The following is a 25,232-nucleotide window of genomic DNA, read 5'->3' as shown; positions in this document are numbered from 1 at the left end:
TCCTCTGTGATCTGCCCATGGATGCCATCCTGTCTTATTGATATTGTGCTCAGTGGTGTATTTAGGTTTTGTGCTGCCCTAGGCAATACAAAAATGGTCTGCCCCCAAGGACACTGACCAACACAACCTCCCCTTCCCTCTTCCACGGAGAAAGCCTGACATTGACCAAAAACATCCCTGCCCCCCACCCGGGAGAGCCTTCCACTTACGCCCCCCCCGGAAGAGACACTCATATTCACAGCTCCGGATATGCCCTGGAAAGAGAGCCAGGCTCTACATACACCGTCAAGCGGCCAGCAGCCTCTCTCAGATCCCACCTAGTTCCCATGGTGTACGTGTCCCTTCTTTTATCCCTTCTTCTGGGGGAGGTGCTGCCCCCCTGAAAAATGCCTCCCTAGGCAAGTGCCTTGTTTGGCTTGCGGTAAATACGCCCCTGATTGTGCATCTCCCTCACGTAACTATACCTGGTAGCCAAATATGATCAAAGACCTCATCATCATCACCTACCCATGCCCATTGCCAGAAAAGAAAGGCACATGTGACCTGCCTCTAGATGCTGCACCCCAGTCAGTACCTTGGCCTGTGGACAGAGATGCTGTTTGTCCCCTAACAGCTACACAGGGTTTACATATGGGTCTCCCTTTGGGCCTTTCAGACATGATATTGTTAACAGGGATGTACTGTAATTTCCCACTTTTATTAGGAGCTATTTCAAGAGATGTATGTGGGAGATGTAATGTTTAAGATGTCTTGGAAATTCGCGTTAACGAATTTCTCCTTACCGTGAGTACTTGCAGTTGGATGCGCAGAAATCCCCCATAAAGCTGTGCGAATCTCGCTTACCACGACTGCAGCTAAATTACACGATTCCTGCCCATCCAAATTGGTTAGCTTCTGTTGAAATGTGGGGAATTAGAGCTCTGTTACCCTAGAATGATCACACGACACTCTAAGGCTAGTGTTGCAAACCACATAAAGGGCCGTTTCAGACTCAGCCCCTGGTTTTATTAAAAATACACACATGCCCCCCACATGAATAAAGTCAATCCCCTCTCACCGAACAATGCAATGGAGAGTGCCTATACACAGGATGTACATTCCGATTGGAGCATAGCCTTTCCTATTATCTATCACTGGTCCTCCCCCATGAGCCTTCTGAGGTCAGCAGACTTCCTCCCCTTCCTCCCATGAGCCTTCTGAGGTCAGCAGACTTCCTCCCCTTCCCCCCCATGAGCCATCTGAGGTCATATTTCCCAGCTCCTAGCAGTATGTCCATTCTCTGTAAAAGCATCCCCTAGAAATATCAGTCTGTACCTGGATGGGCCCGATACGATCTTTATTAAAACACATCCATCCGAGACACAGTTCAGGTCAGTAATGGGTTGTAAGATATGCATAAGCCTACACGCGGAGTTCACACCGCTTGGCGCCTTGCGTTATGAAGCCCATGTGGTACTATGCTGCTGATATGTGGATACAGGCCCGCGGTCTACTGCCAGCGGCATTCGCATCGAATGCCGTGGTGGTATACACGCCGGTCTATAAGCGCAGATCCGCCATCTCATCCATTACCGAGCTGAGTACTGTAATACATACATTGTACATGCGCATGGCCCAATTGCAGCCTTCAGAGCTTTAATTAAGCCACACGAGAGACATATGAATAACACTCATATATGACACATTTAAAGTTCGACCAACAATACAAAATTTCCATGACATTCCCTCCTGTTTTATCATATTCTCCTCGAGTCCCTTCTTGATCTTCTTCAGCTTGATGGGTGTAGTCTCAAAACTTCAAAGAGTTCCTGTAGTTGTCCCTGAGAATAAAGCTCCACGGGGTACCTGAAACAACAAGACCCGACGCAAACTCGACGCAAACAGGCTTGATTGAAGCGATGATCCTCAAGAGCGTTGGAACCTTCACTACAGGAAGGCTCTTGCAAAAACCACAAACAGACTTGTGGAATGAATAAGGTTTGTGATCCCACGGTGGTCTGGGGAGATCCAGCAACAGATTCTCAAATTGCCCCTGCAGACGGGGCCACACAAGGTTGGTCTCGACCCAGACAGTTTTCCAAATCGCAGACACAAACCATGATGAGGCTTGAAGCTTGCTTGAAGGTCTTGGAGAATGTGGTCTTCAGAGAGATAAATTAGAGGGAAGCCAGGACGTAATCTGTAGAGAAGGTGGTTGGTTGGTGAGGTCTTCCTCCGATCAGTGGTTGGAGTGGGATCCCAGGAGCGGGCATGGAGATGTGGTCGTCTGCCCGAGCTTGGCTTACACGGTCGATGAGGCAACAGGAACATCTCACCGCGGCATATACTGTAAGAGGCAGAGGAAAAAGAGAAGCATCAGGACATACACTCCCACTTCCTTCAACCAAGATCCGATGGAGAACAGGAAATCTCCCAATCCTCCCAAACCCTTGAACGGATTCCAACCCTCTCTAGCTATAGCTCTAGCTTTTCCCTGTAGTTCACTAACTTTGTCCATATGGGCCTGGACCTTGTCATCGGTGTCTTCTATCCAAGTACAACAATCCTCTCCGATGAACTCACAGAACCCCCCTTTGGCGGCTAAAAGGTAATCAAGGGCCATCTTCTCCTGAAGCACTAAAATTCCCATCTGCCGTTGTTCTTGGGCAATTTCTCTGACAGCCTCTACGGTCTCGTTAAACATACTATCCACGATGACAGAAAAATTGTTCAGGCGCTTCATAAGTTCTATTCCCCAACCTGTCCATGAGGGGAACCAAGCCCATGCCTGGTCGCCCTCAGAGAACAGCTCCCTGCGAACTCTCCCTGCCATCCTTACCTTCTTGTGGACCATCAACTCTTCATGATCCATCACTACATAGGATGCTGGGACTAGCTTTATGAGGGCACATGAACCTTTCGCGTTCTGGGGAAATGTTCTATAGGCTGCCGAACCACACAGAAAATAGTATGGACCTGTCAGAGCAGAGCAGGAAGAGTTCCTCGTTCGGCCTCTGGCACTGAGCAACAGTTGCACAGACTGGGGGATTGCTCCCTCAGTCTGCACATCACATCCGTCCTTCCAACACACGTGGTCTGGTCGGTCAGTGTGGTTACTCAGAAGGGAAGTCTGGTTAGTCAGATTGACAGTTATACCTCCCTCACGGGTGGTAGTCCCAACAAACTTGTTACCTGTGCCAAAGCTGATGTTAAAGCACACCTGAGGGCTGCCTAGCTGTCCAGTTACCCATAATGGACTGACGAGGGTCCTACAGGAGCTAGAGCTAATATTGGTGCTAAAACTGATGTTACCTGCTAAAAATGTGTCATTAAGTTCTACCGATAAATGTCTACGTGGGGGCTGACCAGGGGTCCCTTGCTTTTTCATGCCGACGCGGATGTCATATAGGGCATGAACAGCGGCCATTGCGGACATGTGATGACTGGGTGGGGGCTTAGAGCATACCCAACAGTTGGTTTTGTTGGCGGTTCTGGCTAAACGCAGGTGCATTTTAAATAAAAGGTTGGGGTATCTGCCGTCTTTTCCTCCGTTCACACACATGTAAGACATACAAACAAAAAGAAAAAGGAAAATGACACCCCTCATTCTCTGGTGTAGCTGAAAAGCTTCTTGCAGTGGCTTGCGTGCACCCAGTTGTCTCGTCCCTCGAGCTTGAGTGAGGTAGGTGTCGTCAGCTGGACTTGGTATGGTGAACCGTGGCTCGAGTCCGGTTCTTTGATGTTTCTTTAGGACGACCCAATCACCTGGCTCAATAGAAAGAACACCTGTTATTGCATTTGGATCCGGGAGCGATTTACGAACCCAGTGGTGTATCTTCTGCAACTCCCGTTGCAGAGATTGCACATAACCTGTAAGCTGTGAATGCAAAGACGACAACTGTTGAGGAAAGTACAACCCTGTTTTGGGAGGTCCCCCAAACAACACCTCGTAGGGTGACAGCCCATGTGGTTGCCGAGGGGCATTCCGGATGGAATAGGGGGCAATGGGGGGACACTCAGGCCAAGGTTTTTGGGTATCGGAAGACGGGGTGTGTCGCCGCTGACTCCAGTTCCACCAAAGAAATGCAGTCGTGTCCTTTGGAAGAGAGGTTAGTAGTGGACAAAGAAGACATGTTAGCAGAAGAGGTGTTAGTATTGTTAGTCGTGTTGCAAAATTCAGCACTGTCATTGCTGTCCTCCCCCCCCTTCTCATCTTCCAATACAGGAAGAAGAGAAGCTGGGTTAAGAATAGTGCATCGTTTGATAGTGAGGTTAGTAGGGGTTAGGAGGGCTTTCCCCTGAGAGGGGTACCTTGCCTTGGATGTCCTGTTTTCGCAAGACCGTTCTTGCTGCACTGGTGTCGGTGAGGCAAGGGAGGGGATATTTTAATTCCTCTAGAAAAAGATGGATCTGGGCCGACACCGATTTGTCAACTTCCTATGAGAATTCATAGGAGTTACTTACCATGGTGGTCACAGGGGCGGAGAACTCATCAGGAATGAACTGCCACCGACCTTTAGGTAATTGGGGACATCTCCTCCTCATGTGCCCCGTTTGGTGGCACTGGAAGCACCTGGGTGGGGGCCTATCCTTCCTGTGACCCAGATCCCTTGGTTTTTCGTGTGGGGTCTGGGACATAAGAACTTTGGCCTTGTCCTGTTTTCTTCTATCCATTTCCCTCTCTATTGCCGCAAGAGTGGAAAGGATAGCAGGGATAGACATCTCATTATATTCGGGTCGGGCCAGAACCAGCCTTTCCCGAATTTTAATATTGATGCCTTCCAAAAATTTGGCCCGCAACAGAATGTGCGTCGCGGTCACCTTTACCCCTTCAGTTGGAGCATCAGGTCCAACTTCCAGATCCGCATCCAGTGCCGTCTGCTTGAGACGGCGCCAGAAGCAGGCGCTTTCCTCATTAGGACCCTGGGTGAGCTTCATCATGTCCGTAGTAGAGGTAGCACCATACATTTCTGGAAGCTTTGCCTTTAGCTGTGTACAGAACTCTTTGCCCCCTAAAGTCATCTCCTCATGCGTGGTTATAGAGCACCCTGCAATCACTGTACTGGCCACTTCCATGCCCACCTTCGCCCGCAGGATCTGTGCACAATCTGATCCACTCATACCATAGCTGAACTGGTATTGTCCAAACATTCGAGCAAATCCTCTCGGATTGACTCGATAGTCCGGGAGCTCAGCCAGAATAGTGCGGATCTCTGCCGGGGTGAAGGGGACATGCCAAACTACCCGTTCCCCTAAAGTCCGTTCCCCCTGTGCATTGGGAGGACCTTCAAATTGCTGCACTCTGACTGGATAGGCCTCGGTCCGGGAAGAGTGCAAGGGCTGACCCAGCTTCATCGGTGGGCTTAGATTAACCACCTCGCTTACTGCACCTTCAGGTTTGAGGTCCCTCAGATCAGGGTATAGCTGGGGGGCAGGGGTCTGATCAGTGGTTCGTAGCGCTTTGATGCAATCCGCCCTGTTTCTTAACCGGGTGTCTATTCCCCTTGATTCACAGATAGTCTGCAAATCGGTTGTTGAGAAGGCTTCATAGTTGGAAACAGAAGGAGCTGGGGTGAAGCAGGGAGAAGGGAGAGGTAGAGGTAGAGGCTGAGGCATAGATACAGAAGACACGGAAGGTACATCAAGAATGACATCACTAGCAGAAGAGACAGGTGCAGTTATACTTATCTCAGCCACTGTTGGTTGTTCGGGAACCCCAGCAGACCCTGATCCTGCCTGCCTTAGTAGAGTCAGCCCTGAAAGAGCTTCCTCCACCTCTGACACTGGATCCTCCTGTTTTATTCCCTCTGGAGGCCAGCTATACATCACCTGGTTCTTCCGGACAGACACCAGTTTATGTATGCCCTGCCTCCCTAATTGGATTTGACCTGTGAAGCCATAGCTGTGCGATCTCTAGTTCTGACGCCTGCATCCGTGGTCCAAATTCAGAGATGAATTTTTCCCACCTCCATGCGTCAAATGTACCTTCCCGGGGAATTTCCCATCTGGTACCCTTCGACCATTTATTCCACCTTTTGAGGGGTTCTGTAGACTTCCCCCCCAAACTCACCTTCATCAGTTGTGCAGCTGTCCTTACCCTGAAGAGGGCTGGTTCCCCCTCTCTCTTCATGGACTGACTACTGCCCATCGTGACTAGTCACTGGTATATATCCCGCGTCCGGGTACCTGTTTACCCCCTGGAGCACTCGGTGGGATCCTACCGAGAGGCCTGATTCCACCACTTTCCCAGCACAGCGTAATTTATGTGATACTTATCGATCACCCGAAGCGCACCAAGTGGCGGTCAGACTGAGAGCACACCTCCCACTCCCACAGCGCAATTTATGTGATCCTGACCACCCGAAGTGTTTGTGGTAACCAGGCTAAGCGTTACACTTCCCTGGACCGCCCACTCGCACAGCGTAATTTATGTGGTTCTCATCACCCACTGTGTTTGGCAGGCCACACCGCACAATGACGAAAGTGGCTTTTCTCTCCCTGCACACAGTAGCTAACACAAGTCAAAACAAAAAGAGGGGTTCTTAGATGTTACTTAGGGGTCACTGGTTGGCCGGAAACCTGCTAACTGACCTTTAGGAAATTTGTGTAAAGAAAAAACTTTCCTAATACACACAGAAAAACCCCTTTTCAACCTAAAAAACCGTTAAAAAGGACAAAGTGGATCCTTATGAAAAACACGGGACGTTTCACAGTAAAACAATTACACAGAGGTAAACCGAAAAACTGCGCCAAAAGTAACCTTGTTGCTGACGCAAAAATCACTCATACCAGCACCGCTAAACGATCTGCATTACACACGCAATCTTCACTGCAACCACCTAGAACCGTTTACACAAAAAGTCTGCTGGACGCGACACGTGACACAGCAACTTAAAACAAACCCGCTTTACAATAAGGAACTACTTTTAACAGGAAAAACACAAGAAAAACATAATCACTATACAAGAAATCTATGTGCAAATACCCAGACTTCACCGCGCTCACTAAATGTGGAACACGTGAGGGGAAAACTCGCTTAACATACTTTAAATTGGCTGGCAATACGCAAATTTAAAGCTAAAAGCAAACAACTTAAACTGTAAAAAATTTGGATTAAAAACACAATATGGGTCAAATGCATATAGAAAGCTGCATACACATTGCATAGAGATTACTGCACATGTGGTATTCAACAAAATGGCCACCAACAGGGAAAGCACATGGTAGCCAACAAAATAGCCACCAAACAAAAGGAGTACATGTGGTTAGTCAAGAAAATGACCCCCCACAGAGGAGCACATGGTAGATACTAGAATGGCCCCCCACAGGGAAGCACATGGTAGCAACTAGCCTCAAAATTGCCTCTAACCTCTTACATAAAACAGACTTTTGGACAGAACATACACTGGACAATTACACAACAATATACAGCACACATACAACACAATTTGGGCACAATCACAGAACGGACATAAAACACCAACATATCACACTAACATGCACATGTAACAGAAAGGACCCCCTGCTGCATGCTTGCTGGGAGCAGTAGTACCACAAAACACTGCACAGACTACATACAAAGATCTTACAACAGTTAACAATTAACCTAAACCTTTCAGCACTGTAATAATTACCTCACGTGGAGGGGGTAAAGCAATCACCACAGTACCTACAACCCGCAAATACTTACCTAAACATGCAACAACTTTTACCCACTAAAACATATACCCGTTTAATTTTTGGTTGGAAGATTTTTAAACTTGACCAAATCCAGCCAACCAAACCCACCCCTCTGCTGCTCTCAGCAGAGAAAACCCTCGTCTTTCACCCACAGATCAAGAGTTTAGGACAAAAAACTAGGTCCTTGCTAAGCGGTAATTCTTGTTAGCTAACCGAGAGCGAAATCAGCCACACGAACACGCAAAAAGCGATTCTCTTAATGGCAGAGAGACCTGAAATGTGCCGGCATACTTTTTGCTAGTTCATGATGGCCCATTCCCCCCTCGTGCTTGGTTAGCTATGCAAGAATACGCGTTAGTATCCACCAGGCTCGCCAAACTGTCTTGGAAATTCGCGTTAACGAATTTCTCCTTACCGTGAGTACTTGCAGTTGGATGCGTAGAAATCCCCCATAAAGCTGTGCGAATCTCGCTTACCACGACTGCAGCTAAATTACACGATTCCTGCCCATCCAAATTGGTTAGCTTCTGTTGAAATGTGGGGAATTAGAGCTCTGTTACCCTAGAATGATCACACGACACTCTAAGGCTAGTGTTGCAAACCACATAAAGGGCCGTTTCAGACTCAGCCCCTGGTTTTATTAAAAATACACACATGCCCCCCACATGAATAAAGTCAATCCCCTCTCACCGAACAATGCAATGGGGAGTGCCTATACACAGGATGTACATTCTGATTGGAGCATAGCCTTTCCTATTATCTATCACTGGTCCTCCCCCATGAGCCTTCTGAGGTCAGCAGACTTCCTCCCCTTCCTCCCATGAGCCTTCTGAGGTCAGCAGACTTCCTCCCCTTTCCCCCCATGAGCCATCTGAGGTCATATTTCCCAGCTCCTAGCAGTATGTCCATTCTCTGTAAAAGCATCCCCTAGAAATATCAGTCTGTACCTGGATGGGCCCGATACGATCTTTATTAAAACACATCCATCCGAGATACAGTTCAGGTCAGTAATGGGTTGTAAGATATGCATAAGCCTACACGCGGAGTTCACACTGCTTGGCGCCTTGCGTTATGAAGCCCATGTGGTACTATGCTGCTGATATGTGGATACAGGCCCGCGGTCTACTGCCAGCGGCATTCGCATCGAATGCCGTGGTGGTATACACGCCGGTCTATAAGCGCAGATCCGCCATCTCATCCATTACCGAGCTGAGTACTGTAATACATACATTGTACATGCGCATGGCCCAATTGCAGCCTTCAGAGCTTTAATTAAGCCACACGAGAGACATATGAATAACACTCATATATGACACATTTAAAGTTCGACCAACAATACAAAATTTCCATGACAAAGTGCGCTGGGATCTATTGTTCTTTAGTTGCACCACAGTACTATGCAGTGCTAGGCTGCAAACAAGGGGAACGAATTTTTCACACTGCTGTTTCTGCTGCTGATCCTGGCAAAGATAAAATAAATACATAAAACACCCTAACAGATTTAAACACAAAAAAATGGTGCTGAAGCCCCCCTCCCCTAAAAAAAAAACAAAGAAACAAACAAAAAAAAAAACAAAAACAAACAGCAACCCTAAAACACTACAAACAAAATAAATCAAACTAAACCTCTCTGATCAGTCTCTATGCAGGATCAAGTACAGATGGCAGAACTGAGTCCTTTTTAAAAGATATCCCAGTTAGGACTACCATTGGCTCTTCTACCCAAAGAACACAACACATAGTCACTAGGACCTTAAGCTCAGGTCAGTACTCACAATGTCACAGGATCACCAGATTCCTCCTTCCAGTATTCACTGGACACTCTTCAGTGAATGGGATGGTTCATGTTCACAATGCCATAGGACAGCCAGACTTCTGCTGACTTCCATCAGGCACTCTTCAGTGAGGTCTGCAGACCAGAGGGTTCCCTTGCATAGCTTCAAAAATTATTTTTTTTTAAGTAGCTCCTATAGCTAAGCCACAGCTTGAACCTCAATGATAATACAGCAAATTCCAGCAGTCTTCCCAAAGGGGTAGAGGCTCTCAGGCTGGAAACTCCTTCTGCAGGGTTAGACCCAGCACTAAAACAATGCTGCTCCAGGTCTCAGACTATTTATGTGCTCTTCAACTACCTTCTTGGCACACCTTCACAGAGATGGACTGTAGCACAATAAATATTCATGCTGTCCATTTTCCTTGCTCCACCTCCTATGTTCCAGAAGTCCCCTGAAGGCATGGAAAAGTAATCAAACCTGCAGCCTGTGAAACGCACAACAGCCAAAAGAAATCAACAGCTGCTTCAATGATTACAGAGAAGCCAAAAATAACTACATTTACCTAGCATCCTAACAGTCTATCTAGTAGGGTGCTACACATGCTTAGTTAGGACTACTAAATTCCCATATTTTTTCAGGCCCTAGAGTTGCTATTTTTGTTCTGAAAATATGAGGCACAGTGAGTTGCATGAACTGAAAAAGCTACATTTGTCAGCTTGGATATGTTATTCTGTAGTCCTAGCATGTTGGTTCTTTTATTGATTTCCTGATTTTCATCAATAATCCAGTCACATTTTGATCCAGCACAAGGGAAGCCTCGGAAATACAGAAAGAGGTCACTTTATCTGCCACCCTCAGGATGTTAAGGATCAATTATATCCCTGGACAATGAAATGCCTGCTAGGTCAGATGATGTCTGCTTAAGAAGGGCCATTATAAATAGCAGTATCATTACCATATCAAGAACAAATCTTTTAGTAGTTGCTAAACAAAAGCAATGTAAAATTCTCTACTAGCATGATAAAACTAAAGCTCCCTTTTTTACTGTCTGCAAGGTTATAGTAGATGAGAAAGTTCAGATGTTGGCTAAAACTCAGCATGCTTTCTAAGGTTCTAATTGTTATGGATAAAGTGCCATCTATTTGTTCATCTTTTTAACCACTTGTCTACCGGGCACTTTTACTTCCTTCCTGCCCAGGCCAATTTTCAGCTTTCAGCGATGTCGTACTTTGAATGACAATTAGGCAGTCATACAACACTGTACTCAAACATTTTATAATTTTTTTGAGACAGATAGAGCTTTCTTTTAGTGGTATTTAACCACTTGCCTACGAGGCACATATACCCCCTTATTTACCAGGCCAATTTTCAGCTTTCAGCGCTGCCGCATTTTGATTGACAATTGCGTGGTCATGCAACATTGTACCCATATGAAATTTTGATCTTTTTTTTCTCACAAATAGAGCTTTCTTTTGGTGGTATTTAATTGCCACTGGGCACTTTACTTTTTGCGCTATAAATAAAAAAAGTGCAAAAAATTTGAAAAAAAAAAAAAAGTTTCTTTGTTTCTATTATAAAATTTTTCAAACAGGTATTTTTTCTCCTTCACTGATGTGCGTTGATGAGGCAGCACTGATGGGCACTGATTGGTGGCACTGATGGGCACTGATAGGCAGCACTAAAGGGCACTGATAGGCAGCACTAATGAGGTGGCACGGATAGGCGGCACTGATAGACAGCACTAATGAGGTGTCACGGATAGGTGGCACTAATATGCAGCACTGATAGGCAGCACTGATAGGTGACACTGATGATGGGTACTGATAGACGGCACTGACTGGCATAACTGCTGGGCACTGACTGGTGGCACTGACTGGCAGCACTGCTGGGCTGCACTGGTGGGTGGGCACTGGTGGGCAGCACTGGTGGGTGGACACAGGGGGGTGGCACTGGTGGGCACAGGTGGGTGGGCACAGGTGGGTGGCACTGCTGGGCACAGGTAGGTGGCACTTCTGGGCACAGGTGTGTGACACTGCAGAGTGGCACAGGTGGGTGCACTGCTGGGCACAGGTGGGTGCACTGCTGGGCACAGGTGGGTGATCTGCTGGGCACAGGTGGGCGGAGCTAGTAGGCGCACTGCTGGGCACAGGTGGGCGGAACTTGCGGGTGGCACTGCTGGGCACTGATCATCAGGGCATTGATCATCAGTGCCCTGATGATCGGTGCCGATCCCCGCTCTGACAACTGCCGGTTCTCGGCAGTACTTTCCTCGCGATCTGACAGCGTGAGGAAAGTGCAGCCGAGAACCGGCACTTGCATTTCCCTGTGATCAGCGTGTCATTGGACACCGCTGATCACGTGGTAAAAGGCCGCTGTGATTGGCCTTTTACCACAACACGTGATCAGCTGTGTCCGTAGGAGAAAGCGATCACGGAGATCGCCGGGTGCGCGCCCCCTGGGGCGCGCAGGAGAGCGCGTTCTGGGAGGACGTCATATGACGTCCACTCAGAACTGGCCGGCCGCAGTGCAGCCGTCATTCGGCTATCTGCGGTCGGCAACTAGTTAATCACCACTGGGTTTTTCATTTTTTGCTAAACAAACTAAAAAAACTGAAAATTTTGAAAAATAAGCTTTTTCTTAGTTTCTGCTATAAAATTTTGTAAATAAGTAATTTTTCTCCTTCACTGATGTGCGCTAATGAGGCTGCAGTCATGTGCACTGATAGGCTGTACCGGGGCAGACTGACCATTTGGAAACTTGGGCACTGCCCGAGGGCCCGGGGTCAGTAGGGGGCCCCATGAGATGCCCCTGGTACCTTTTTCATAGGCTTTTTTGAGTTTGGGCAAGGACACAGGGGCCCCATGATCCCCTATTGCCCGGGGGCCCCATGAGTTGTCAGTCCGCCCCTGGGCTGTACTGATGGGCACTGATAGGTGGCACTGATGAGGAGGCACTGATAGGCAGCACTGATGGGCATCAATGCATCACTGGTGAGCATTGACAGGCATCACTGATGGGCACTGAAAGGCAGCACTCAGATATGGCACTGATAGGCGGCACTGATAGGAAGGTACTGATAGGCGGCACTGATTGTAACTTATAGGTGGTACTGATGATCAATGTAGATGTCCCCTCTAAAGAATGCCGCTCACCGGCTGACAGCGTGTGTGGCGAATACTGCCGATAACATTTCCTATTTACATGCAATCAGCGGTGATCCCAGGGAAACAGCACACCACTGATCACCGCACATGCGCAGCTAGAGTGGGAGGACATCATATGACATCATCCCAGAATGAGAGAACCGCCAACTGTCCGTCATTTTCTTATATGGTGGGTGGGAGGTGGTTAAATAGGTTTTGTGATGTGGTGCATTGATTGGTGTTATGACTTCATTTTTCTTCAAATAAAAAAAAAAAAAGAACTGTAGTGATTTCCCCTGGAGGGGAAAGAGAATGGTTCTCCCAAAGTAGTACCAATCACACATGCTCATTCCTACACACACTGGCAATTCAGACTCTGTCCAGGGGATGTATTTTTTTGTATTTATTGATAAAGAACTTCTATGGGAAGGGGGGGGGGGCTTAGGTTCACAGAATACTCCAAACCATTCGGTAATAACAATACCAGGGCAAACTTCTCTGTAACCTTCCAATAGCAGCTATTCTGGGAGTAAGAGGAAATGGCTAGAATATTTAGAACCCTAAAACCACAGTCCATACTACATCCTCCAGCACTTATCCCAGAAGCTGTCTGCCTACCCACCATCCACAGGTCCTTAGTGAGGGAGATAAGATCCTTCTCCAGACCAGTGCTTCAATACAGTGCTCTCCAACAAATGTAAAGCTCAGGCAATCTTCTCCAGGCCCTCGGCCCAGCAGCTGCTAAGGTCCACACGGCAGTATCTTATCTTAGTGGAGCTGCTTCCAGGGGCAGCAGTCCCATGAGAGCTGAAACTCTCCCTGGAGGAAAAAGAACCATCTGGCAAGGTTTCCTAAACATTTATCACCTCCCCAGACACCTTCTGGAGGCTTCCTTCCAGGAATTGGCTGTGATATGATAAATATTCATACTGATCATTTGAATCTCTGTCTTATGCCCTGTACACACTATAAGAAAATCATACGAAAATGTTCGTACGAGGACCGATCGTCCAATAATCAGATCGTTAGTACACAGCTTTTGAGAGCCGATCACGACAATTCATACGTCAATATCCGAAGGGACAAGCACAAAAATGTTTCTCGTTTGATACCAGATCATACAATTTTCGTTTAATCAGTACAGTACTCGTCTGAAAATACAATACAAATACAACGCAATACATCACATCACTTTCAAAATTATTTTCTTTCATAGGAGAATTTTCGTATCTTTTAGGAACCTTTTCACTTTCGATGTGAGACTAGCATGCAAAAAAAATGGCCGATCGTTCGTCCGATATTCTCATCGTGTGTATGGGGCATTACATTCTGGAAACATCTTTCAGAAGTGGGAGGAATCAAACTCACAGCTCAGCAAACCCTGAACAGTGAAATCAAGAACTAAATTTTACCGAGCAGCTTAGCTAGAGGAGAGAGCAACAGAACTATTGTCTTTTTAGTGCTTAGATATATTTGTAAAAGAGAACAACTTAACATTTGTACAAACCTTGACAATTAACTTTTCATAACTCCTCCCTTTTGGTATGTTAACACTCAGCTTAAATCTGCTTAAAGGGTAACTCTGCTTTCATGGCAAAACAATAAATAAATAAATAATACAACTGATACACAAAACATATTATAATTGAATTATTAATTCATAATGTGTTGCGCTCCCAGTGAGAGTATCAAAGATATTAATTCTATTTACCCTTTTGTAAACAAATATATACTCAGGTAATGTGCAAAAAAATAAAAATATATATAGTGATAAAAAAAATTGTTATATATATTATCCACTAATGAAAAATGGAAAATGTGAAAATAATACCCTCGAAAACAATATGTGATAAAAATGTGTACTAAAACAGGAATATAAATAAATCAATATGCATCATGATTATTCAAAAAAATAATAAATAATTAATATATATATATATACTGCTAATTAATTTGTGATAATAATGTCCTTTAATTTCTGTGACTTTGTGCTTGATTAAATCTTGATTTGGTGACTTATTGTGAATCCGTGACTTTCTTTAAATCCTTAATCAGTGAAGATGTATGCTCACCTCCTTATCAGCCTGCAATTAGGCTATTCACACTTGTGGTTCACCTCCCATGGAACCTGTTTAGATGGAATTCCTCCTTTACAGATTGTAAAAACGTGGATATCCGTTATCCTTAATTAGCCCTTGTGCATTTTTCCATATGTGGGAACAAATTGCCAGACATAGTGTTTTATCCTTATAAAAAGGTTTCCGCTTTATTGCTTTCCAATAGGTACACTCACATAGATAGTGTGCGGTATAGGATGAATTGCTCAGCTCAAGTAATCCGCCAACCGTCCAGCCATGCACCCGCCGTCTGTCAAACACTCCAGCTCTCTCCGAGTGACAACGCAGCCCCACCCCTACGCGTTACGCCACTGGTCACGTGGCTTCATCAGGGGGTTGTGATTCTTATATTATAATTGAATGTTATTAAAAATTACCTTTCCTTTTCAATCTGCAGAGCTATAATTTTCTGTCAAATGAAATGCATTATGTATGGCTACCCGAAAGGTATTTTGCACACAGATGACGTAGAGAATGCTCCCCAGGAATGTCATTTCCTTCTTAGATGATTGTATTACTGATTTTCCCAGAAGTCTGCACTAAGATATGTCAGATTTTGAGCATCCCTTGCAACAAAATGTCATTTTGGTGAGATACTCACAAAGGGAAATTATTTCTAAAGGCATGCAATTTTCCTCATTAGAGCCCTGAAGATGCAGCAGCTGTTTGATAATCATAGTACCACTCCCATACAGATTCACTCAGCAAATGGACACAGACAAACATCTACTGTATTTCTTCAGAATAACAAAGGAATCATCAACAACATTTGTTAAAGTCCTTGCAAAATACATAGATCACCCAGAGGGGAATATTTTTTTTCCCCAACAAAAGTTCGAGTTACTCTTTAAATTGTGCCTTCTCTGGTTCCTCCTTCCATCCTAATCAACATACTAATGCAATTATTACATGTAATGTTTTTGATTTTATTACATATTTTATTTTACACCCTGGCCATCATCACTGGGTCTATGTGCTTCTTTATGCTATACATGGAGATCATGGCTTTTGGCAGGGTCTGACAGTGTGCTGTGCATAACTTTCTGAAAATATCACAGTACACTTCCTCAGTTCTCCTCTCAAGAGCCTTCAGCCCTGATGTAAACATTGGTCATTCCTAAATATGAGGTTTAGCAATAAATGTGTGTGTTACCTAGGCCAATCTGCATGCAAGTGATCTGCCTAGAAACATCCACTCCACCAGGCTCAATAAAACCATTAAAATCAAATGAATGAAAGGGATGGGCAGACACAGTAAGGCTGGGATAGAAAGAGCTAGATGTCATTGGAGCTGGATGTGGACCCTCTAGCTGTATGTAAAGGATACCTAAAGAAAGATAGCAGGCTTACCCAATGAGTGTAGGTAGAGAGCTGGTTCAGAGTGAAGCAGGGCATCACGGGGTATATCAGACCTGGGAGCTGGACCTTCAGAGTTGGAGCACTTGAAGAGAGGATGGTTTTGGAGACAGGACTAGTATAGCTCTGGAACACATAAGACCAGGAAGTAGGATCAGAACATCTTGAAACAGGTGGATGGTCCCTTGTGAGAGCAGGTAACAATGAATCCACCAGGGCACAGAGTTTAAGGACCAGCTGGCATTCACCAAAGTTCCTGCTAGTGGTGATGGGTTTTTCTAAGTGCTGAACCCAGGTCAGGACCACTGGGTTTACCCAACTCAAGACCCTAAGTGTGGAGACAGGAAGGTGGGAAGCAATGGTGAAAAGCAGGCTGGATAGCAGGAAAGTACAGGGCTTGGTAGATAGCTTGCAAAAGCATTGTTTTTGCAGTGACCTGAGAGCTGCACCAACTTTAAATAGAGAAGGCAAGACATGAAAGCCTCTCTGATAGGGTACAGCCCAACAGTAGGCGGCTCTCTGATTGGTTGGACAATGACATTCTGAGCAGGTACTATCTGTAAGGGAATTCCTATAAGGCTACTGGCGCATAGATATGTGTACGCGCACAACATCGCTAATAGAAATGTGCATAGGTGCACCGCTCATAGAAAGAAGTATGCGCGCATTCCTGTGTGCACATATGTGCACACACACGGCAGCATGCCTACAGTGTCTGGTGCCAGATAGGCTATTTAAAGGAAGCTCACTGTTAGTGCTGACTGGTCTTTGGCTTACCTGTGTCCTGATTGTATTCTGTATATGATTTCCGTTGATGACCTGGCTTGTTACTGACCTGATCCTGGATTCTGTTTGTACCTTTGCTCATCCATTCCTGACCTTGGCCTCATTCCTGACCACGCTTTTGTCTACACTTTGGAACATTGTTGCCACCTGCTACTGACCTCGGCTTCCCCTGGGACCTTGCTCCTGCTTCCGACTTGGCTTTATACAAGTTCTGAGTGTCTGCTTCGGCTGTCCTTCATAACAGCTCCAGTCATCACAGTGTGTTCCTGCCTAAAGCCTTCTGAGAACTTTAAAAAGCCATGCTTCCAGAACCTGCAGTACATGTGAAGTGTCCCTTACCCTCGGCTGGTGCAGTGTGCATCACATCTGCTTCTGACCTAATGCCCTGCCTGACTTCTCAAGCCTGCACCTCCAGCTGTAAGTTCTGTTATCAACACCTGCCAGCACTCGTGTTCCTCCTCTACCTTGGCACCATCTATTCCACCTTCAGTGGGGTCTAGGCTGGAGATACAAGAGAGGCTAACCTCATCAATTCAGTCTCCTACCAGGTACGTGACACTAGCTGTGTAGCTGATTATATCATTTAGCAAGTGACACAAGCTGATGCCTATAGCTCAGTTTTGTGCAGGAACAAGGTAAAAATAGAGTACAATTGTGGAACTGCAAGTAGTATATTGAGGCAACAGAGTATCAACTTAAAAAAAAAACAATGACAGGCAGGGATTTACAGCAGAATAGACCCTATCAGTCTCTTCTACCATAAATGCGGCACTTCTGTGGCTATGGGTACATGTTACATGTTCCATCATAAAAATGGGCTGAACATATAATATATAAATGAGCATTAAAAAAAGGTGATCTAGTAACTCATAAATATATCAGTGAAAAGTTGTGAAAATAAAGAGTGAAAACTGAGTGTATAGTCCAAAGAAAGTCCGAAAGCTACTTCTTATCCACCAAGCGATTCTTCCAAATCTTCAAAATAATCACCACGTGAGAGAAGAAAATTATGATCCCCCTATATGGTACACACTCACCAGCAAATATTTCCCCCCGCTCTCATGGTTGGCTAAAGAGGCTATTGGGAATCCAATATGGCAGCACTTAGGGTAACAGAGGAGTCTCTCCCTCCTCTAAATACTCCACACTCAGACCAAATGACCATGTAAGAGAAAACAAGAAAAGCTCCAATGGCGCAGTACGAAACACAATACTTTATTGCTACAAATAGACTGCCACTTACATGATAAATGAAAATAAAACGCCCAGAGATGCTGCAATATGAGTAAGTCAGAAATGACGATACACATCAGAGCGAGACTGTGTGGCGACCGGAAGTGACGTGACCGGAACCAGAAGTGGCGCGGCAGGAACCGGAAGTGATGCAGGAGCGTCAGAGGCGGAGTACCGGGGGTGGTGAGAGCATTGGCTCGGTTTATACTAATGTGCACACTTAGTGCAGCATCTTTGGGCATTTTATTTTCATTTATCCTGTACGTGGCAGTCTATTTATTGGATTCCCATTATTATATGAATCATTGTCGACCTTTTGGGGATAGGCAATTATAAAGATTGGAGGAGAGGAATGATATTGGCACTGATTGATCTGTCAGCCTACCGGGAGTTATTGATTGAGCCTCTTTAGCCAACCATGAGAGTATGGGGCAACATGTGCTGGTGAGTGTATACCCGATAGGGGGATCATCATTTTCTTCTCTCACGTAGTGATTTAGTTTGAAGATTTAGAAGAATCGCTTGGCGGATAAGAAGTAGCTTTCACACTTTCTTTGAACTATACACTCAGTTTTCACTCTTTATGTTCACAACTTTTCACTTATATATTTCTGCACTAGTGGATCACCTTTTTTGAGTGTTCATTTATGTGTTTTGTTTGATAATTTTTGAAGTAGCAGCATTTTTGTATTTATCCATTTATTTGTGTACTTATTCATTTCTGATTTATTTTTCAAGCATTCAGCGCAGTTCTCACTTTTTGAACATATAACATGTTCCAAAGGTGACATTATCCTTTAAAGGTAAGTCTGTCATAATGTACTAGTATGAAGCTAATACTATCACATTATGGCCCAAACAAAAAAAGTATAAATCATGCTGTCTTATCTGGCAGGTTAATTAGGTGGCCAATGTGCTTGTCAAGGTATTTTCGACTTTTTTCTATACGTGACCCATAATTACAGTGGTTATTAATGAATAAGCAGCAATAATTATCCATCCACAGTTTCCTAATATGGACCATAATGATTGAAGTGGTATTGATAGAACTGGATTGTATATTATTTTTTAAAATATACAGTGTATAATACTTTTTAACTTCTAAACTAAACATACTCCTAGATTGTAAGCTCGAAAGAGCAGGGCCCTTGACCCCCTTGTGTTTTGTTTTGTTACTGTTTTGTCTCATATTCTGTCCCCCACTATAATGTACAGTGCTGAGTAAACCTTTTAGCGCTATATAAATACTGTATAATAATATAATAATAATAATACTCAACTGCCTTTTATCAAGTGATAGATACATTTTACTTACCGTATATACTCGAGTATAAGCCGAGTTTTTCAGCACATTTTTTGTGCTGAAAAACAGCCCCCTCGGCTTATACTCGAGTCAACGGGGGGGGGGGCGCGAAGCTCCGTCAAGGGGGGCGCGTACAGGGGTGGGCAGAGGGCTGCAGTCTCTTACCTGGCTCCCACAATGATCCATCCAGGAAGCGCTGCTTCTTCCATCACTCCGGCCACTCCCTCACTCCTGCCGCTCGGCTCCGCCTCCTCACCGGTGATTGGCCGCCAGAACTGTAGCTCAGGAAAGGTACACAGGCGGCATTCACGGGCGAGGAGGCAGAGCCGAGCGGAACCGCGAAAACCGAGTGAGGGAAAAGCCGGTAAGTGTGCAGTGCAGAGGTGCTGCTGCAACCACATATGCTGGCTGCAGCAGCACCATACTGCAACAGGGGTCAGCAAGTGTCATTGGTGTCAGTGGGAGGAATAGTGCCGCATCATTGGTGTCACTGATACTAATGATGGGGCATTATTCCTCCCACTGACACCAACGATGGGGCACTATTCCTCCCACTGACACCAATGATGGGGCACTATTCCTCCCACTGATACTAATGATGGGGCATTATTCCTCAAACTGACACCAACGATGGGGCACTATTCTTCCCAGTGATACCAATGATGGGGCACTATTCCTCCCACTGACACCAATGATGGGGCACTATTCCTCCCACTGATACTAATGATGGGGCACTATTCCTACCACTGACACCAATGATGGGGCACTATTCCTCCCACTGACACCAATGATAGGACACCATTCCTCCCACTGATACCAATGATGGGGCACTATTCCTCCCACTGACTCCAATGATAGGACACCATTCCTCCCACTGATACCAATGATGGGGCACTATTCCTCCCACTGATACCAATGATGGGGCACTATTCCTCCCACTGACACCAACGATGGGGCACTATTCCTCCCAGTGATACCAATGATGGGGCACTATTCCTCCCACTGACACCAATGATGGGGCACTATTCCTCCCATTGACACCACTGATGGGGCACTATTCCTCCCACTGACACCAATGATGGGGCACTATTCCTCCCATTGACACCAATGATGGGGCACTATTCCTCCCACTGATACCAATGATGGGGCACTATTCCTCCAACTAATACCAATGATGGGACACTATTCCTTCCATTGACACCAATGATGGGGCACTATTCCTCCCACTGATACCAATGATGGGGCACTATTCCTCCCACTGATACCAATGATGGGGCACTATTCCTCCCACTGATACCAATGATGGGGCACTATTCCTCCCACTGATACCAATGATGGGGCACTATTCCTCCCACTGACACCAATGATGGGGCACTATTCCTCCCACTGACACCAATGATGGGGCACTATTCCTCTCACTGATACCAATGATGGGACACTATTCCTCCCACTGATACCAATGATGGGGCACTATTCCTCCCACTGATACCAACGATGGGGCACTATTCCTCCCACTGATACCAATGATGGGGCACTATTCCTCCCACTGATACCAACGATGGGGCACTATTCCTCCCACTGACACCAATGATGGGGCACTATTCCTCCCATTGACACCAATGATGGGGCACTATTCCTCCCACTGATACCAATGATGGGGCACTATTCCTCCCACTGATACCAATGATGGGGCACTATTCCTCCCACTGACTCCAATGATAGAACACCATTCCTCCCACTGATACCAATGATGGGGCACTATTCCTCCCACTGACACCAACGATGGGGCACTATTCCTCCCAGTGATACCACTGATGGGGCACTATTCCTCCCACTGACACCAATGATGGGGCACTATTCCTCCCATTGACACCAATGATGGGGCACTATTCCTCCCACTGATACCAATGATGGGGCACTATTCCTCCAACTAATACCAATGATGGGGCACTATTCCTTCCATTGACACCAATGATGGGGCACTATTCCTCCCACTGATACCAATGATGGGGCACTATTCCTCCCACTGATACCAATGATGGGGCACTATTCCTCCCACTGATACCAATGATGGGGCACTATTCCTCCCACTGATACCAATGATGGGGCACTATTCCTCCCACTGACACCAATGATGGGGCACTATTCCTCCCACTGTCACCAATGATGGGGCACTATTCCTCCCATTGACACCAATGATGGGGCACTATTCCTCCCACTGATACCAATGATGGGACACTATTCCTCCCACTGATACCAATGATGGGGCACTATTCCTCCCACTGATACCAATGATGGGGCACTATTCCTCCCACTGATACCAATGATGGGGCACTATTCCTCCCACTGATACCAATGATGGGGCACTATTCCTCCCACTGACACCAATGATGAGGTACTATTCCTCCCATTGACACCAATGATGGGGCACTATTCCTCCCACTGACACCAATGATGGGGCACTATTCCTCCCATTGACACCAATGATGGGGCACAATTCCTCCCACTGACACCAAAGATGGGGCACTATTCCTCCCACTGATACCAATGATGGGGCACTATTCCTCCCACTGACACCAATGATGTGGCACTATTCCTCCCACTGATACCAATGATGGGGCACCATTCCTCCCACTGATACCAATGATGGGGCACTATTTTTATTTTATTTTATTTTTTACATTGACTAGTAGGTGCCTCATTTCCCACCTTCGGCTTATACTCGAGTCAATAGTTTTTCCCAGTTTTTTGTGGTAAAATTAGGTACCTCGGCTTATATTCGGGTCGGCTTATACTCGAGTATATACGGTATTAAAGTGATTGTATATGCTAGAATTTTTAAATTAAAAAAACAAATATGTCATACTAACCTGCTCAATGGTTAGCCATAGAGCAGCCCAAATCTCCTATTCTTCCCTGCTCCTCCCTACTGCTGAGTGCCCCCATAGCAAGCCACTTGGTATAGGGACACACATGTGTGTGCTCTCTCCATAAGATACAGAGTGTGGCTTGGTCCCACCTCCAGATCCTTCTTCACTGCTTGTGATTGACAGCAGTGGGAGCCACTGACTCCCACTGCTGTATCTGAGCCAATAAGGAGGAAAAGAGCAGAAATTGAGATAGGCTCATGTGTGCATAAAGGGGGACTGGGGGGGGGGAGCTTAATGCAGAAGGTTTTTACCTTAATGCAGAGAATGCATTAGGGTAAAAAACAGTCTGCATTTACAACTACTTTAAGCATTTTTAATATCAGTTTTGTCTATCCTCCTTGACTTATAGCTCTGTTAGTGATGTAAAGGCAACTATTTCAAAGGCCAATATTTGCAAACAACATCATACATTTGGGAGTCTGATTGGGTACAATCAGGCCTCTAAAGGTTAGTAAAAAGAAATGCTGAAAATTAATTTTCACTCTTAATATTGACTGATGTATACAATATATGTAGAGACTTTTTGATGCATATAACCTGTGAAGAGAACAAAGCTTTCTTCATGCATGAGCTGAAAGTACCGATTGGCTGAATTGAAAAGTAGGTTCACTTTAGTGTCACTCAGATTGTTAGAGGATAGGTGATCTCAGTACCTGTTTTTTTGGTAAGACATCTGTTTACTAACAATCTACAGTACATCCATTCAAGGCATATGTTTTTGTGATACACATAAAATGTGTAGCGAAACGTCTTGAGGACATAATCAGATCCAACTGGAGTCCCTTATCCTCACGTATCGACAGCTCCCTGTCTCATGCTGCAAGAAGAAGCATCTCTAATATCTTTAACTATTTTCTGTTTCCTCCCTAATAAAGAGTAAATCAAGCATGCAGCAGAGATTGGGGAACCCAAATCATAAATGACCATTCAGAAAAATGTACCCATGGAACAACTTCATATTTGCTACTGAAACATGAAAACATAAGCAGTAGAAGGCAAGGACCATAAGTGTAATTTTGAATATTTTGAGCATTTTCTTCCAGGTAAGTGGTTCTTGAGGACAAATTGACGTTGGAAGGATCAGGTTGATTTTGTAGGGCTCCACACAAAAGTATCATTCTACTCAAACTCTCATACTGTACTTAAAACACCACAAAATTAAATGCAGTAAACTCACAAAAAATATTCCTTGCTAGCAAGGTGTGTTTTAAAACAACCTTTAAATTATTTTTTTTACTACAGTTACTTTTTAACTGTACCTAGTCCCCCACCCCACCAATTCCCAAGCTTTATGCTTACCTATTTTCCTGATATCTAATACTCTCCTTGTTCAAATATTTTATTAGAGAGTATCAAAAATGCATTGCATAAATGTAGACTAAATGATGGTGAATGCAAGTCATCAACAAATATTACAATAAAGAGACAACAAGCATGGAGACAACCATGCATATGCACCATGCAAAAAGCATTTGACATAAGAGGACAGGCCTCAAGAAGGATGAACCACAGTAGGCTGATAATCTAGGTGTAGTATGTAAGCTGACATGAAAGGGGAAAGGTAGGATAGGGTGCATCTGCTAGGATGCACGGACTAGTGTCTTGGTAATAACCACAAGGGCTGCTGTCTGGCATTCCAACCAGGCAAGTCATACTTGAAGGGGGGCCTATGGCCTACTTATGGCAGAGCTAGGTGCAGAGAGGCTATGGAGGAATCTTGAAGAAAAGGAGATATCAGCAAAAAAACGATTGGCTGAGCCAGAGGGAAGAAAATAAAGAAGGGAGAAAAGGCTTGGTGGCACCAGAGGAAGGGTAGGGCACTAGAGGGATGTGGGGAAGAAGGGGAGAAAGGGATGAGGGGGGTATGGGATTCCCTAGGGGAGACCAGGACAATATCTACTGCTCTCATTTTCCACAATAGTCTCCCATCCGGGCTTTCCTTTTATTCTATGAAAAGACCATATATTATTCATACCACTGTTGAATAGTCTTTCTAAAGACCTGGTCTGGAGACTGTCTGGATATTGCTGAAGTGCTGGAGAAGTTCAAACCACATCTGGGCAGAATGCTGGTTCACAGATCAGGCATGGGAACATGCAGGAGCAGGAAGATGAACAGTAGTCAGGGCAAACTAGAGTGTGCAACAGCTAGATAGCAAATGTACTAATTTGGCAAGCAGAAGCAAAGTCAGAGTACCGGCAGAGATACCAACACAGCAGTCAAAAACCTAAATCAGGAAACAATTAAAGGTCAGCAGCAGGAGATGCAGGTACAGCAAAGTCAGGAGGCAATGCTGGGTCAAACACAGGATTGTAGTAATGCAGGTGGGATCACAGGTCCCATTATCTGATGACCACTCAGCAACTTTCCTAGGTTATTCTGAGAAATAAACAAGCAATTGGTGCCAAAGCCAGTGCCACATGCCTCTTCATGCTTACACATACACATGTAACCATGTGCATACACAAAAGCAGACGTCCACAAAGCCATAACTCTAAGCATCAAACCACTGCCTGCAATATGTGCACATGCAAATCTTTGGTGGTGGTCATGTGGCCAACATTTCTGATAGTATGTTTGAAATGCCTTTGTGGTTTATTCTAGTAACTTTCCTATTTGTAGAGGTCTTTTTTTTTTCCACAAAAAAGATTTTCTTTCTTAATAAGTAAAGTTAAGTCTAAATAGAAAGATTCCGCTTTACTTTTGCAACTGCTGTGAGTCCTCTTAGCACAGTTAGCTTCTGATTCCCTGTGAGCTCTGAATTGCAGAGAACTGCTCCATGCTGTTAGTGAAGTCTAATGAAACCATCCACAACTGTGCTAAATAGATCCCTCTTTTATGCGATGTAATTGTGAATTTGCTCTTTCCTAAAGAGTAACTCCAGCTAACACGTGAAATCATTGAACTGCTACAGTTAAAGTACACTCTGA

At 45.2% G+C, this 25,232-nt stretch overlaps 1 protein-coding gene across 1 annotated transcript; it reads right to left on the bottom strand.

Annotated features, from left to right (window-relative positions):
* Nucleotides 1-956: 956 nt before the first annotated feature.
* LOC149453043 (uncharacterized) lies at nucleotides 957-16,126 on the bottom strand. Its single transcript, XM_089688810.1, has 2 exons — nucleotides 16,045-16,126; nucleotides 957-3,744 (listed from the first exon to the last, which is right to left on the bottom strand). The coding sequence occupies exon 2, from the start codon at nucleotides 3,584-3,586 to the stop codon at nucleotides 2,312-2,314; it is 1,275 nt and encodes a 424-aa protein (XP_089544936.1). The 5' UTR covers nucleotides 3,587-3,744; nucleotides 16,045-16,126; the 3' UTR covers nucleotides 957-2,311.
* Nucleotides 16,127-25,232: the final 9,106 nt, after the last annotated feature.

This window comes from Staurois parvus, unplaced genomic scaffold (genome assembly GCF_062004578.1).
Source record: "Staurois parvus isolate SC_StPar_1 unplaced genomic scaffold, SC_StPar_1.0 ptg000454l, whole genome shotgun sequence".
NCBI lineage: Eukaryota > Metazoa > Chordata > Amphibia > Anura > Ranidae > Staurois > Staurois parvus.
The sequence above is the reverse complement of the archived record's forward strand: the minus strand, read 5'-3'. Positions and strand labels throughout refer to the sequence as shown.

Coding starts and splice junctions, on each gene's coding strand:
- LOC149453043 (XM_089688810.1), bottom strand. CDS start 3,586: ATGAGGGGTGTCATTTTCCTTTTTCTTTTTGTTTGTATGTCTTACATG.